The sequence below is a fragment of the Marmota marmota genome, unplaced genomic scaffold, assembly GCF_001458135.2.
Source record: "Marmota marmota marmota unplaced genomic scaffold, marMar, whole genome shotgun sequence".
Classification (NCBI taxonomy): domain Eukaryota; kingdom Metazoa; phylum Chordata; class Mammalia; order Rodentia; family Sciuridae; genus Marmota; species Marmota marmota.
The window spans coordinates 4,129,431-4,141,705 of record NW_025999853.1 but is presented as its reverse complement, the minus strand read 5'-3'; the positions used below and the strand labels follow the sequence as shown (position 1 = coordinate 4,141,705).

The window sequence follows — 12,275 nt, the reverse complement described above, 5'->3', positions numbered from 1 at the left end:
AATGGCACCCAGGTAGGCGAGATGCTCACGGCTAGGAAGCTTGTCCCTAGCAGGATCTGAAAGGATCTTGTCCCTAGCAGGATCTGAAAGGATCTGCTGCAGTATGCTGAGCTCTATGCGTATTAGGAGTGAGGTGTGTTGGCTACTAAAGGTGTTTTTATTCCTGTGTTTCTCATGTAATTGGAAATCCAATTAAACACTAGTTGAATTAGTGATGTGTAAGTGCAAAAACAGTTTGTGTTTTCATGAGAGGCAAGCTAAGTGCTTTGCAATGACTCAAGGAATATAAATCCCTAAAAACATTTCCCTTCCATTAGGTGTGGGTGATCCAAAAGAATGGGAGGGAAAAAAAATAACTAAAGGGTGCCCTCTAATTGCTTTGCAAAGTCTTATAGTTCTTGCTCCACTTTAAAGAAAAGGACTCCGATAACCCTACAAAATGCATAATGGGGGTGTTTAATGCCAGATAACGCACTCAATCAGCAGACCCAGAAATATGACTTATAGATGAAAGGAGAGTTAATAAAGATTAATTTGTTCTGATTTTTGTTTTAACCGACAATTAAAGCCCAGCACGGAATGGTGGTGTCCTGGTGTCTTGTTAAATAACTTCTTTCCTATTCTGAGGTCTTAGGACTATCCTCCAGACCCCCTTTAAGATAACAGTTCAATTTGGTTTAAAGTCTATAATCCATGGATATTTTGTGCATGGTGTGAGACAGGGATCCATTTTAATTTTTTCTTCCATATGGAGAATCTGGTGTCTAAACATCATTTATGAAAAATGTAATCCTTTCTCCAAGGATCAGCAATGCCATCTCTTCCCATGTCAAGTTTCCATAAGTGTGTGGGTGTTCCTGGACTCTCTTCTCTGTTCTATTAATCATCTGGCACACCCCAGAGCAAATGCTCAGGAGAAATAGATTTTTAGTGGTTACTATTTATGAGTTTTTAACATGAATGAGTGTTTAATTTCATCAAATAATTTTTCTACATCTATTTTGATGTTTGTATGGAGTTTCTCTTTAATCTATTAACATGCTCAATGATATTTGTAAAATTTTTTAAATGTTAGATCACCCTTGTCTTTCCCGGAATAAACCCAAATTGGCCATGATATATTATCTATTTTCTACATGACTGCATGTGGTTTGCTAATATTTGGCCTAAGAACTTGTACATCTGTATTTATGAGCAAAACTAGACTCTAGTTTTCCTTTTTTGTAACTCTCCTTGTGTAATTTCAGTATTGAGAACATTCCGGTTTCACTGAACAGGTTAAAATGTATCTCTCTATTCCTACTCTCTGGAAGAGTTTAAGGTTGGAAATACCTTTTGATTAAAAAAAAAGATAGGAATTATTTCTTTGTAGACCTAAAGGGACTGTTTTCTTGGTGAGGTTTAGTGTGGTAATATAACATTATAACATACACACCCATACACACATATATATATTTAAATCAGTTTTGGTAAATTCTATACTTCTAGGAATTTGTCTCTTTCATGTAAGTTTTCAAGTATATTGACATAATGTTGCTCACATTATTTGGTAGTCTCTGTTATTCTGCTTTATGTATTGAGTTGAAAGCTCCACAAACCGACAGAGCATTTAATCTTTGCTGTATTCCTAGAACTCAGAAGAATTGCTGGCTCAGGCACAGTTAGAGACAGCGTCGATGAATCTGGATTCATGCCACCCCATTCATTTCCTGGTAAGTTCTTTCTTTCTTGATAAGTCCTGCCATAGCTTTGTCTATATTATTGGTCCCTGTCAAAGAACCAACTTTTGACTTTATTGAATAATTGGTTAATCAATTTCTGCTCTTACCTTCTTTATGTCCTGCTTCTAGTTTCCTTCGAATATGCTCCAACATTCTTTGTATATCATCCTCCGTGGTAAACCAGGCATATTATTTTTTTCATTTTTTTCTTCTCAATACAAACATTTAAGGTTTTCTATTTCCCTACATGTTTACTCATTCCACTAATTTTGACACATATTATTTCATCTTCATTTAGTCTCTAAGAAGTTTTCAGTTTCAATTATGATTTCCATTTAGAACCATGTGGAATTTAGAAATGGGTTCTCAATTTTAATAAAATATATATTTTTTATCTTATTGTTATAGCCTTCTAATTTAATTATATTCTGTTCAGAGAACTACGATATAGTATAATTCTATAAAATGTACTAGGATTTTGCTTTATAGTCCTATACATGGTAACATTTTTGCAAATGTTCTATGTGAGTTTGAGAAGAATGTACATTGTCTGACTTTTAAATACAAGGTTCTTCACTTGCCCAAGTGAAGTGGTTAACTGTATACTTCACATTTGCTATATTTTTATCAACTTTTTGATTGATCTTTCAGGACTTGGAAAGGACACATTAAAATATTTTACTACAATAGTAGACATGTCCACTTCTTTCTAGTGATCTGCGTGTATGTGGGTACAATTATGTTAAAATATATGAAAATTCATAAGTATATATATTTACATGCCTCTACACACATATATTTAAAGACACATGTGTTACAGCATGAAGTGCATCCAAATTTGAATTTTTGTCTTTTCCTTCTTATTAACTTTTTATTTTGAAGTGTGACCACCTCTCTCCCTACTGATGGTTTCTCTGACACCAACACAACTAGCCTGTTTCCTTTTAGACACTTCCCCTGATAATATTGTCCCATAATTTTACTGTCAGCCTTTTCAGATTACAATGAGAAGGGTATGTGGCTGGTAAACAGTGTATCCCAGATAACATTTTCTCTTCAATCTGAAGATCGGTCTTCTCATTACCACAATTAGTTTACATTTATTTGGTTATTGATATATTTGGACTTACTTCTATCATCTCAATTTCTAACCTTTTCCGTGCCCAATTTTTCCTATGCTTTTATTTTCACCTTCTTTTCTTGCATTCCTGTTTGTGTCTGTTTTTATAAAATGACTGCTCCAGGAACCAGGGACAAAGGCCGACTTCAGGTTTATGCCACTCTACCTTTTATCCATATTCCCAGCCACCAGGGGGCAGCATATCACCCCAGAGGCAAATGCTTTAGGCAGCGGCTCCTTGCTTAAATCTTACCCTTTTGAACTCACAGTCTACCATGGTTTCTGGTCTCTGTTTTCCTTACTTCATAGACAGATCTATGCTTTCAAAACAGTGTAAAAAACCAGTTTTAACCCAGCATTTTCAGGTGTCCTTTATGGGGATGGTTTTATTTTCCTCCCCTCCAAACTTCTTAGTCCACAGTATTCATCAAAATATTCCTGTTTCATCTGTTTTCCAGAAGTCTAACAAGAACACAGGGTATACAAGGAACTGCGTATGTGTTGAAAGAATGAATGATGTGGATATTTCTGTTTTAAATACTTTCTAATTTTTTGCAATAAACGTGAAATATAGTAAAAAACAAAAGTTCTTTCTTTTGGCTCTGTGACTCCTCTCATGGGAAGGAAGACACACAGAAGGAAAGAGAAGGAAGCTGTTCATAACAACACAATTTGTATTTGTGAACACGTGAGAACAAGTAAGGGTTAGGGAGGTGGCTGAGTCATGGGTTATTATGGAACTAGTGGGCATACGTGTTAGTACTGTGCAGCTGACCCAGAAAGTGCTTATGATACAAAACAAGCAAGGGCAGAAAGAGAATTCAACGCACATTATGACCACAGATACGACATGGCACGCACAAGGACCAGGAGCCAACTGGAAACCTGACTGTTAACAAAGAGCCTTTTTCTTTTTAAAAACTTAAACTGTGGTTTTTACAGTGTGCACGGGCAATGAATGTGAATTTTAAAGGAAGCAAACTCTTTAGGGATGTATGTTATCTACTCCTTCTCTGGTACAACTAGAGAGGCAAATCAGAATTAGTCAGGACTGTGTTCAGTTCCTGGTTCTGGAACTGAAGTTGACCATGGATAGTTGGTTAAGCCAGGGAAGATCAGAACCATCCAAAGCGAAGAATCATCAACTAAATAAATGGTGGTCCATTTGAGCCACGATTAGAATGGCTCGTTACGCAGCATTGTCTATAGTGCTAGATAACTGAGGCACCTTGTCTTTTTCTCTACAGACAGATCCTACCATGGTGCTCGGTACCAAGAGAGCCATGATGAAGATTCTTGTGTCACGGTCCCTTCTCAAGGAAGGGGAATGAGATGTATGCTTCATCCCATGTCTGATCCTCCCACACCTACCACAAGCACCACAGTAGCTGTCTTTTTTTTTTTTTTTACACCTATGTCCTTAACACATTTCTCACTCCCTCTATGCCATAAGGGACTTGGAAAAGGGAAGTTACTCACATCAGCATTTACAGCGCCTGGCACAGAGTAGGACTTTGTCACTTATTTTTCACTTGACTTAAATGAATGGATTTGGGGAGGTGACATGAACCAAAACAGCTGGCAGCAGATGGCAAGAAAAATAATCATACAAGCTGGTTCTTACTCCAGAGGTCTTTATGCTTTCCAGAAAGCCCAAACACACACACACACACATACACACGCACACACACATACACACGCACACACACACTTCGGAGCCCCCCTCTCTTTCACCAAGCTGCACACCAACCTCACAGCCATCTGTGCCCCCTCAACCCCCCACGCAGCTTCCCTCTGCTCCCCAGGGCACCTCACCCTTCCCCTGGGGGTGGGGCCCACGCCCCGCGAGGCCTGTCTTGACCTTACCTTTAGATCAGACACGTCTCTGTAGCACTGCTCGGAGCGGGTGTGGTCTGACAGCTGCACATTCCAGAAGCAGGGCAGCTGATACACCAGGAAGGGGTTCTGCTTGATGACGGCATTGAAAATATCCTGGGGAATAAGAGCCAAAGCGGGGTCAAGGCAGGCAGCGGGTTCGGCCTACGGTTCTGGCTCCCGAGGCAGCACGTCCCCTGTGGGAGGGCGCCCTGGGCATCCTGCCTGGGCACAGGACAGTTTGCACCCAGGACGCTTCTCTTGCCTGTTATCTCCAGAAACCAAGCGATGATGTTTGGATGGAGATAGGGATGCCGCAGGCCGACTGGCCGCCTGAGCACCAGGCAGGGAGCTCACGTGGGGGTGGACAAGGGAGCATCTTTCCTAGCTCCCTGGCACATAATAAATGAAGTCTTTTTTCCTCCCCCTCTACTGTCCTATCCAGGAGCCCAGAGTTATCCATTTGAGCCTCCCAGGGAGGAAACTATGTGGTGACAAGTGGCCCAACTCACCCAGGGGCTGAGACAAATTATAGATCCTCCCTTCCAGCAGCTTTTTCCTGGGGCATTGGGTGGGCTTGTGATGGAAGCTGCTTACTCCTACAGGCCACAAGGCCAGAGTAGGCAGCCCCCCTTTCAAGGCCAAGTCTCCCTTGTCTCTGGACCAATCCCCTGTTTTGGGCTCCTCTCCAAGCTCTCTCAGGGGCCACACTTATTAACCAGCATGGATGGTGGCACCAGGAGGTGAGTTACGGGCATTTGCTACAGGACTTGGCTGACCTGACTATCCTCACTGGACACAGTCACACAATTGCTAGCTCTGGGGGACACACTCAGTCTTGGTGACCTGACTTACAACATGAGGATAATGGATGATGTCCTCTCAGGCTTAAGAGAGCACCCAAGTATTTTTTTTTTTTCTTTAACTCATTCATTATACTGTATCTCATTGTTGAGAAAAGGAAATCAGTTTCTGGCTATCTGAGAAATCCCAAATAGCAATGCTTAAAAAATAGAAAAGTTACCCTGCACAGTATCTGGTTTCCTCTGTATTAGAAAACTGCGTAGTTACTTGAGGATTCAGGCAACTGAACTTTGAACAGAAGCACAGAGATGAGCACCATGGATTTGGGGAGGTGACATGACAAAATGCAGAGGAATCATCTCTGCATTCCCAAGACGGCCACCAATACCCCAGCAAGGTCAAAATCTATAGTGACGAAGGTCAAAGACTGGAGGCTCCTGTCTTTCTTGGTCAAAATGAGAAATGGTTTTGTTATGAATATCTGTTGATATGGACGGAGTTCAAGGATCTTTTCAGGTTGCCTGGATAAAAGGGAGGTTTCTAGAGCCAGGAAGTTTGTTCTTCCCACTTAAATGTACTTCCCTCAAGTTCAGGGTCACCAGGACAGGATCTCAGCCTGACAGGTTAGACTTATTTGCCATGGAGGCATGAAAACTTGACTAGGAAACACGTGGTGGTGCATTGGGGCCAGGGGGAGCAGGGGCCTATCATGGCTCTGATGAAGACAGTGACCTCCTCTAGGCACAGTGGACTGACAGCGAGTTATGATCCTGCCTCAAAAAACCATGAGCTCCCTGAGACCAAGGGCTGCATCCTCATTCATCTGTCCTCCCTCTCCTGAGCATGGCCCTGGTATCTACTGTGCTCAGGGTACTATGCTAAATGAACAAACAAATGAACCAAAAGAAGAACTAGTGAGGGGAGCAGGGCCAAGGCAGCTCTTTCCCTCGGAGTCACATAACAGGTGGCAAAATAACCCAGAGCCAGCTGCTTTAAGGTCTCCATGAGCAACAGTACGTGGGCTGCAGCAAGTTTGCATCTGGACTGTGTTAAAAGGCCTGGTTGAGCCCAAGTCTCCCAGAACTCCATTGGAGGTGGTGGAACTTTTGAGGGGTGGGGCCAAGTGGGGAGGTCTTTAGGCCCCTGAGGATGTGCCCTTGAAGGAAACTGTGGGACCTGGGTCTCTTCCTCTTCTCTTTTTTATCTTGGTCAGGAGGTGGTAACTTTCTCTGTTCCTCCTCGTGCTCCTGCTGTGACATGCTGCCATGCAACAGGCCCTAGGCAACGTGGCCAAGAGACCAAGGACTGACACCTCAGAAACTCTGAGCCAAGACAAACCTTTCCTGTTTATAAGCCGATTGTTGCAGGTATTTGTTATGGTGACAACATGCTGTATGCTGACCTACCCAAAGGCACTCAGAATAACAGCCCTTCTAACCTGGCCACTCACCTGGTCAGCCAAGGATGTAGACAGCATGCCCATGAGCTCCCTCTCTGCCGTCAGTCTCCACATCTGCTCCCATTTCATCTTCCGCAGCTTGTCCAGAAGCAGCAGAATCACCCCTGGGCAATGGCATAGGATAGGAGAGTAAGGTAACAGTAAGACAGAGAGACAGACATACCTGCTTGGCACAGCCACAGTCTCTCGGGGACAGTGTGTGGCATAGAGAAGAGGCCTAACTGCTGCTACGGATAAGTGAGATTTTTCTCATTGCACGAGGAAGCACCAAGACCCCCAGGGCTGCAGCGAGAACCAGTGGGGTGGGTGACTGTGCCTAGCCCCTTCTAGACTGGACTGTGGTGATGGCCGCAGCACAATAGGCCGTGGACTTCACGTCACTGAACTGCACCATAAATGCAGTTAAAATGGCACACTTATGCACGCTTTATCCCAACAGTGACAGTGACGATCCCAACTTGCTCTTGACAAGCAGTACCTTTATACAAGTGCTCGATTCCCCCTGCCTTTTTCCCTGGAGGTAGGACACTCTTAGTCAGTATGGCCGATACCTGTGGCCTAGGTACGACTTATCTTTACAGACAGAAACAGCTCCTCTGTGACTTTATTTGTCTTTGCAAATCTGCTTAACAATTATTGACAAGTGTGGGTCTGGCCTCAGTGTTTCCAATGGCCAGAGGGTCTTCTCCGGCTCATGCGGAGCCAGCATGTGTTTCAACTTCAGGTGAAGGCCATGCTGATGTTGGGTCTTTAAGATGAGCTCTAAAGTCTTTGGCCTCACAAGAAACTAATAATAGGAGCTGGATTCTTCCTCCTTCCCACCTTCTTAGGGTTTTTGTGGGGAGGGATCTGGGTGAATTGGGAATGGTACAGGGGGGAAATTTCCACTGTTTATCCTTTGGTATTTTTAAGAATGCTTGCACAACTAAATATACTGCTCAGGCCAATTAATTAATTCTACAATTAATTAAAATCTAATTGGGAAGCACATCTTGGCTTAGGCGAGTGGCTTAGAAACAGCTGTCTACCAACAGGTTCAGTCCAAATGTGCAGAGAACGCCCAGAGCTGAGAACACGAACAGCCAAGAGAATGTCCCTGCAGGCCACTGCAGTCGGTGTGGCGGATGGAATGGTTACACCCAGGGGCTCCCCAATCAATCCTCTTCAGGATGCTTAGCTCAGCAGAACAGCCACTGGAGCAAACTCCAGGCGGTTGAAAAATGAACTCAGTCGATACCTGGTACATACATTTCTAAGGCTGTAGGAAGACTGATTTCCCCAAGTCAGACATAAATGGTGACTCTAAGACTTTTTACTTAATCAAGTGGCACATATTTGGAGAAAAAGTATATTCACCATTGAGTGAAGGGTGTTTGGTTGACAGAGTTGTACTAAAACACATGTATGGTGATGGGAAGAATTCGCAAGTCAGAAGGCCAATTTTATCTATCTCCTTTGGGCTTCATTAGGGCTTCTGCATATACTACTTCCTTAAAACCCCCAAGCTCTTTACAAGGTATTATCATCATCCTTAGTTTATCAGTGGGGAGGCTGAGGGGCTGACTCAGACACTTGTCCAACTCACAGTTTGAAAGTCACTAGATCAGACTCATTCAGATCTGCCTGACTTTAAGGCCAGTGCAGCGCCTACCAGTCTACACCCTGTAGAGCCAAGGAAGGCTGATTCTCAGTTCCTACATGTGCCAAATGAGGAGAGTGCTGCTTGCCCTACACTACTCAGAGAACTGGCATGCCCTTTGTGATAGGCTGGTAGCCTTTACCCAACAACTCTACTGGAGAAAACCAAAACCTCCTCATTAGAAGCGCATGCCAATTTCCATTGTGTAAACACCCCCAGTTAGGGTAATTTCAAGAGAGTTGTGTGATGTCATTGAACATGGAGCTGGGAAGGAATGCAAGACAACTGGCCCTCCTGAGCCATATGAGCAAGATCCAGCACACAACTGAAACTGTTCCCCAAATATGGACATATTTTTAGAAACAGTAAAATTTGCCACAGATGTATTATTTGATTGCTTCTTCAGGGAAAAAGGAAAGACCTTTACAAGTTAAAGAGAACATTGTGATGTAAGTCACTGGTGATTGATGCAAAAAATAGACTCTAGTCAAATGTGTGAAAGAGAATTTCATTATATCTTGTTGCAAAAATTAATTCTAATTAGGTTGGATCAAGACTCCAACATATAGAAAAAATGGGGGAGGGGATTTTAGAAGATCTAGATGAACATTTTAAAGCCTCCAGAGTGATCCACGGTAGATCTGCCTGTCTCTGGGGGCTGAGTTGAGAACTGATACTTTTAAATGGTGCTAAGACTTGTTGAGCCTAAGTGCCAGATGTGACCCAGCACTGTTTGCTAGACTATTGGAAAAGGGGTGGGGTCAAGAACAGAGGACATCTCAGGCCACAAAATCAGGCTGAAGCTGGAGCTGGGGGCTGCGGTTGCCTTTGATAAAGAATGTCCAGAGGACTAAATGGAGAAACACAAGTCTGTTATCCCAGTGACCGAGACTTTAATTATGTGGTTTTAACTTACTTTTAAAATGATAAGTTATTTCAAACTAAGAGAAACTGATGTAAAAAACGCACAGAAACTAATGTAAAAAATACCCACCACTCAGAGATCTTCCAACTTATCCTACCTTCTCTCCTCCACGGAGGCAACCAGATTCCCGTGGTTGTTGTGCTTCATGTCAATGCCTGGTTTTATATTTTTATTCTCTATGTATATGACTACAACCAATATACGTTGGTTTTGGTGTTCTGCATCACCTATTTCCCATTTTGACTTGCCTTTCCACCCACTGTTATCTCTTTAAGATTTAATCATGTTGGGTTGTGTATCACTGTGTGTATATATTTTTTTAAGAGAGAAGACAGAGCAATATTTTTTTAAAGAGAGAGAGAGAGAGAGAGAGAGAGAGAGAGAGAATTTTTAATATTTATTTATTTATTTATTTATTTTAGTTTTCGGCCGACACAACATTTTTATTTGTATGTGGTGCTGAGGATTGAACCCAGGCTGCACGCATGCCAGGCGAGCACGCTACCACTTGAGCCACATCCCCAGCCCCAGTATCACTGTATATTTACCTGTGTTAACTATAGGGAAAAAAATAAAGGAAAAACTTACTGGTATTAAAAAAAAAGAGATTTAACCATGTCAATATTTCAAATATGCAATTACTTCATTCATTTTATAAACATACCACAATTTTTTTTGAGTATTCCCCTCCTGAACTATATTTGGTTATGGCCTATGTTTTTGCTGTTATAAACAATGCTGCAGCGGGGTGTGGTGGTACACGCCTGTAATCCCAGCAGCTTGGTAGGCTGAATCAGGAGGATTGCGAGTTCAAAGCCAGCCTCAGCAATGATGAGACACTAGGCAAGTCAGTGAGACCCTGTCTCTAAATAAAATGCAAAATAGGGCTGGGGATGTGTCTCAGTGGTCGAGTGCCCCTGAGTTTAATCCTCAGTACCCCCCAAAAAACCCCAAACCACCCCCATCAAAAAATGCTGCTGCAATGAACATCCTGATCCCAATTCACGTCTCCTTGGGCAAAGGCATGAGGATTTAGCCAGGAAATGCCTCCAAAGTTGTACAAGAACTATAGTGTTGATGGTGCGACTTGTTCTGAAATGTCTCCAACTACTCCATTTTCCTTCTCTCTACTAGTCATGTCTTCACTGAGACTCACGGATTCCACACTTAAAATGGGTTTTACCTTTCTTCTTTCATTCATTCAAGTTATTTATTGAGCGTCTACTCTGTGCCGACCAATGGAGGCTGACTTGCACTTGGTTTTCTTCCCGTTGTTGCCCAGTCTCATGGGGTACATTTAAGATCTTAGTCAACATACATTTACCGGAGGGGCAACATTTGCCAGGCCTTTTCTGACTCCCACTCCACTAGGATTCCACGTGATCACTGCAGTCACTGAGGATGAGTGCTGCTTATTAATGGGACTTGGGGTGGGGGCGCTCACTGGGCCTGGCTGGGATCTGGTCAGGAATCTGGGGAGGGAGGTGGGGAGTCTGGGGAAGCAATGTGGACCAAGGAATGGAGGGAGGAGACAGGGTGGCAAGACTGGATTATGCATGACCCAGAGAGTGCGCTGGTTAATATGGGATGCTATGGGGCAACTGCTAGAAGGTGAGCAGGGAATGGGTTGGAAAGTCTTCCATTTATGCATAGGTGCTTTCCAACCATCTCCATGCAATTTCCGAGATTAAAATGATGTTCTAATAACCCATGGGTGGCTTATGGACAGAAGGGCTGATCCAGGGGCTCCAGCTGCCCTGGCCCCAATCAAGTGCCCCAAAGCTCAGGGAATGTCACCCGTGTACGGCACACTAATTGGGAAATTCTGCTGAGGATACCTGGGAGCTAGAGAAGGGTTTTGAGCAAGGGAATGGCTGAGACTAAATTTGTTTTAGAAAAGCCAACCTAAATGCTTTATCAAGTCATTCCATAAGATCAAAGCCTCTGGTATCTCAGACTGGTTTAAAGAAGCCCTGACCCTTGGCTAGGGCAGCCCCATCTGAGTTTTGCCACGAGTTAATTCTTTTCCTTTCCATCAGATCACTCCTTCCAGCAGAACTGGCACAATGGCACATGGGAACAGCAGCTTCCAGGCCTGCTAGTGCGCTGTCCTTGACCTTACAAGCCCACCACTGGGGCCCTGTCTGGCCTTTAATACAAGCCTTGAATTCAGAACTTATTTTTTCTGTAGTTCATTCAAGGAATTTTTTCCTTGTTTTATTCACTGAGTTAACAGGGAACTGAGTGGAACACAATCCTTGTTTTTAGGGAGCAAAGCCTAACAGGGAAGAGGATGGTAACTAACAAGAGGCAAGATGCACCTTCCTGACCAATGGTAGGTGGTGGAACTGCTGTGGTCGTGGGGGGACAAGGAGCAAGGTTGCAGTCAAGGGGAAGCATCAAGGAAAAGCTTCTTGAAATAAAGGATGCCTAAACCATCACCTTCAGGATGCAGAGGATTATCTAGGCGAGAGACAACAAGAGTGAAGGTCAAGCCAGCCAGGCTTCTCCCTGCAGGGCAGGGGATTCACTGGGATGGGCTTCTGAATGATGATCAGATAGCAGATTTCCCCACCACACTCGAGCAGCAGAACTAAAAAGGTAATGGTCCATTTCCACCTCTTCTCCCAAAAAAGATGATTAAAAAGAGGATACCTAAAGTTGTGTAGCACAGGGAAAAACATTTGTGTTTGCGCATGAATCTATAATTGGATACAGGTTAGTCATAAAAT

General features: G+C 43.3%; 1 protein-coding gene across 10 annotated transcripts in view; it reads right to left on the bottom strand.

Moving 5' to 3' along the window:
* The window catches only part of Large1 (LARGE xylosyl- and glucuronyltransferase 1), a 487,150-nt gene that overhangs the window by 66,358 nt on the left and 408,517 nt on the right, over window positions 1-12,275 (bottom strand). For all 10 annotated transcript variants that reach the window (XM_048802422.1, XM_048802409.1, XM_048802417.1 and 7 more), the window contains 2 exons: window positions 6,971-7,083; window positions 4,708-4,833 (listed from right to left, as the gene is read on the bottom strand). In XM_048802422.1, coding sequence (XP_048658379.1) covers window positions 4,708-4,833; window positions 6,971-7,083 — 239 coding nt within the window. The remainder of the gene's footprint in view (window positions 1-4,707; window positions 4,834-6,970; window positions 7,084-12,275) is intronic.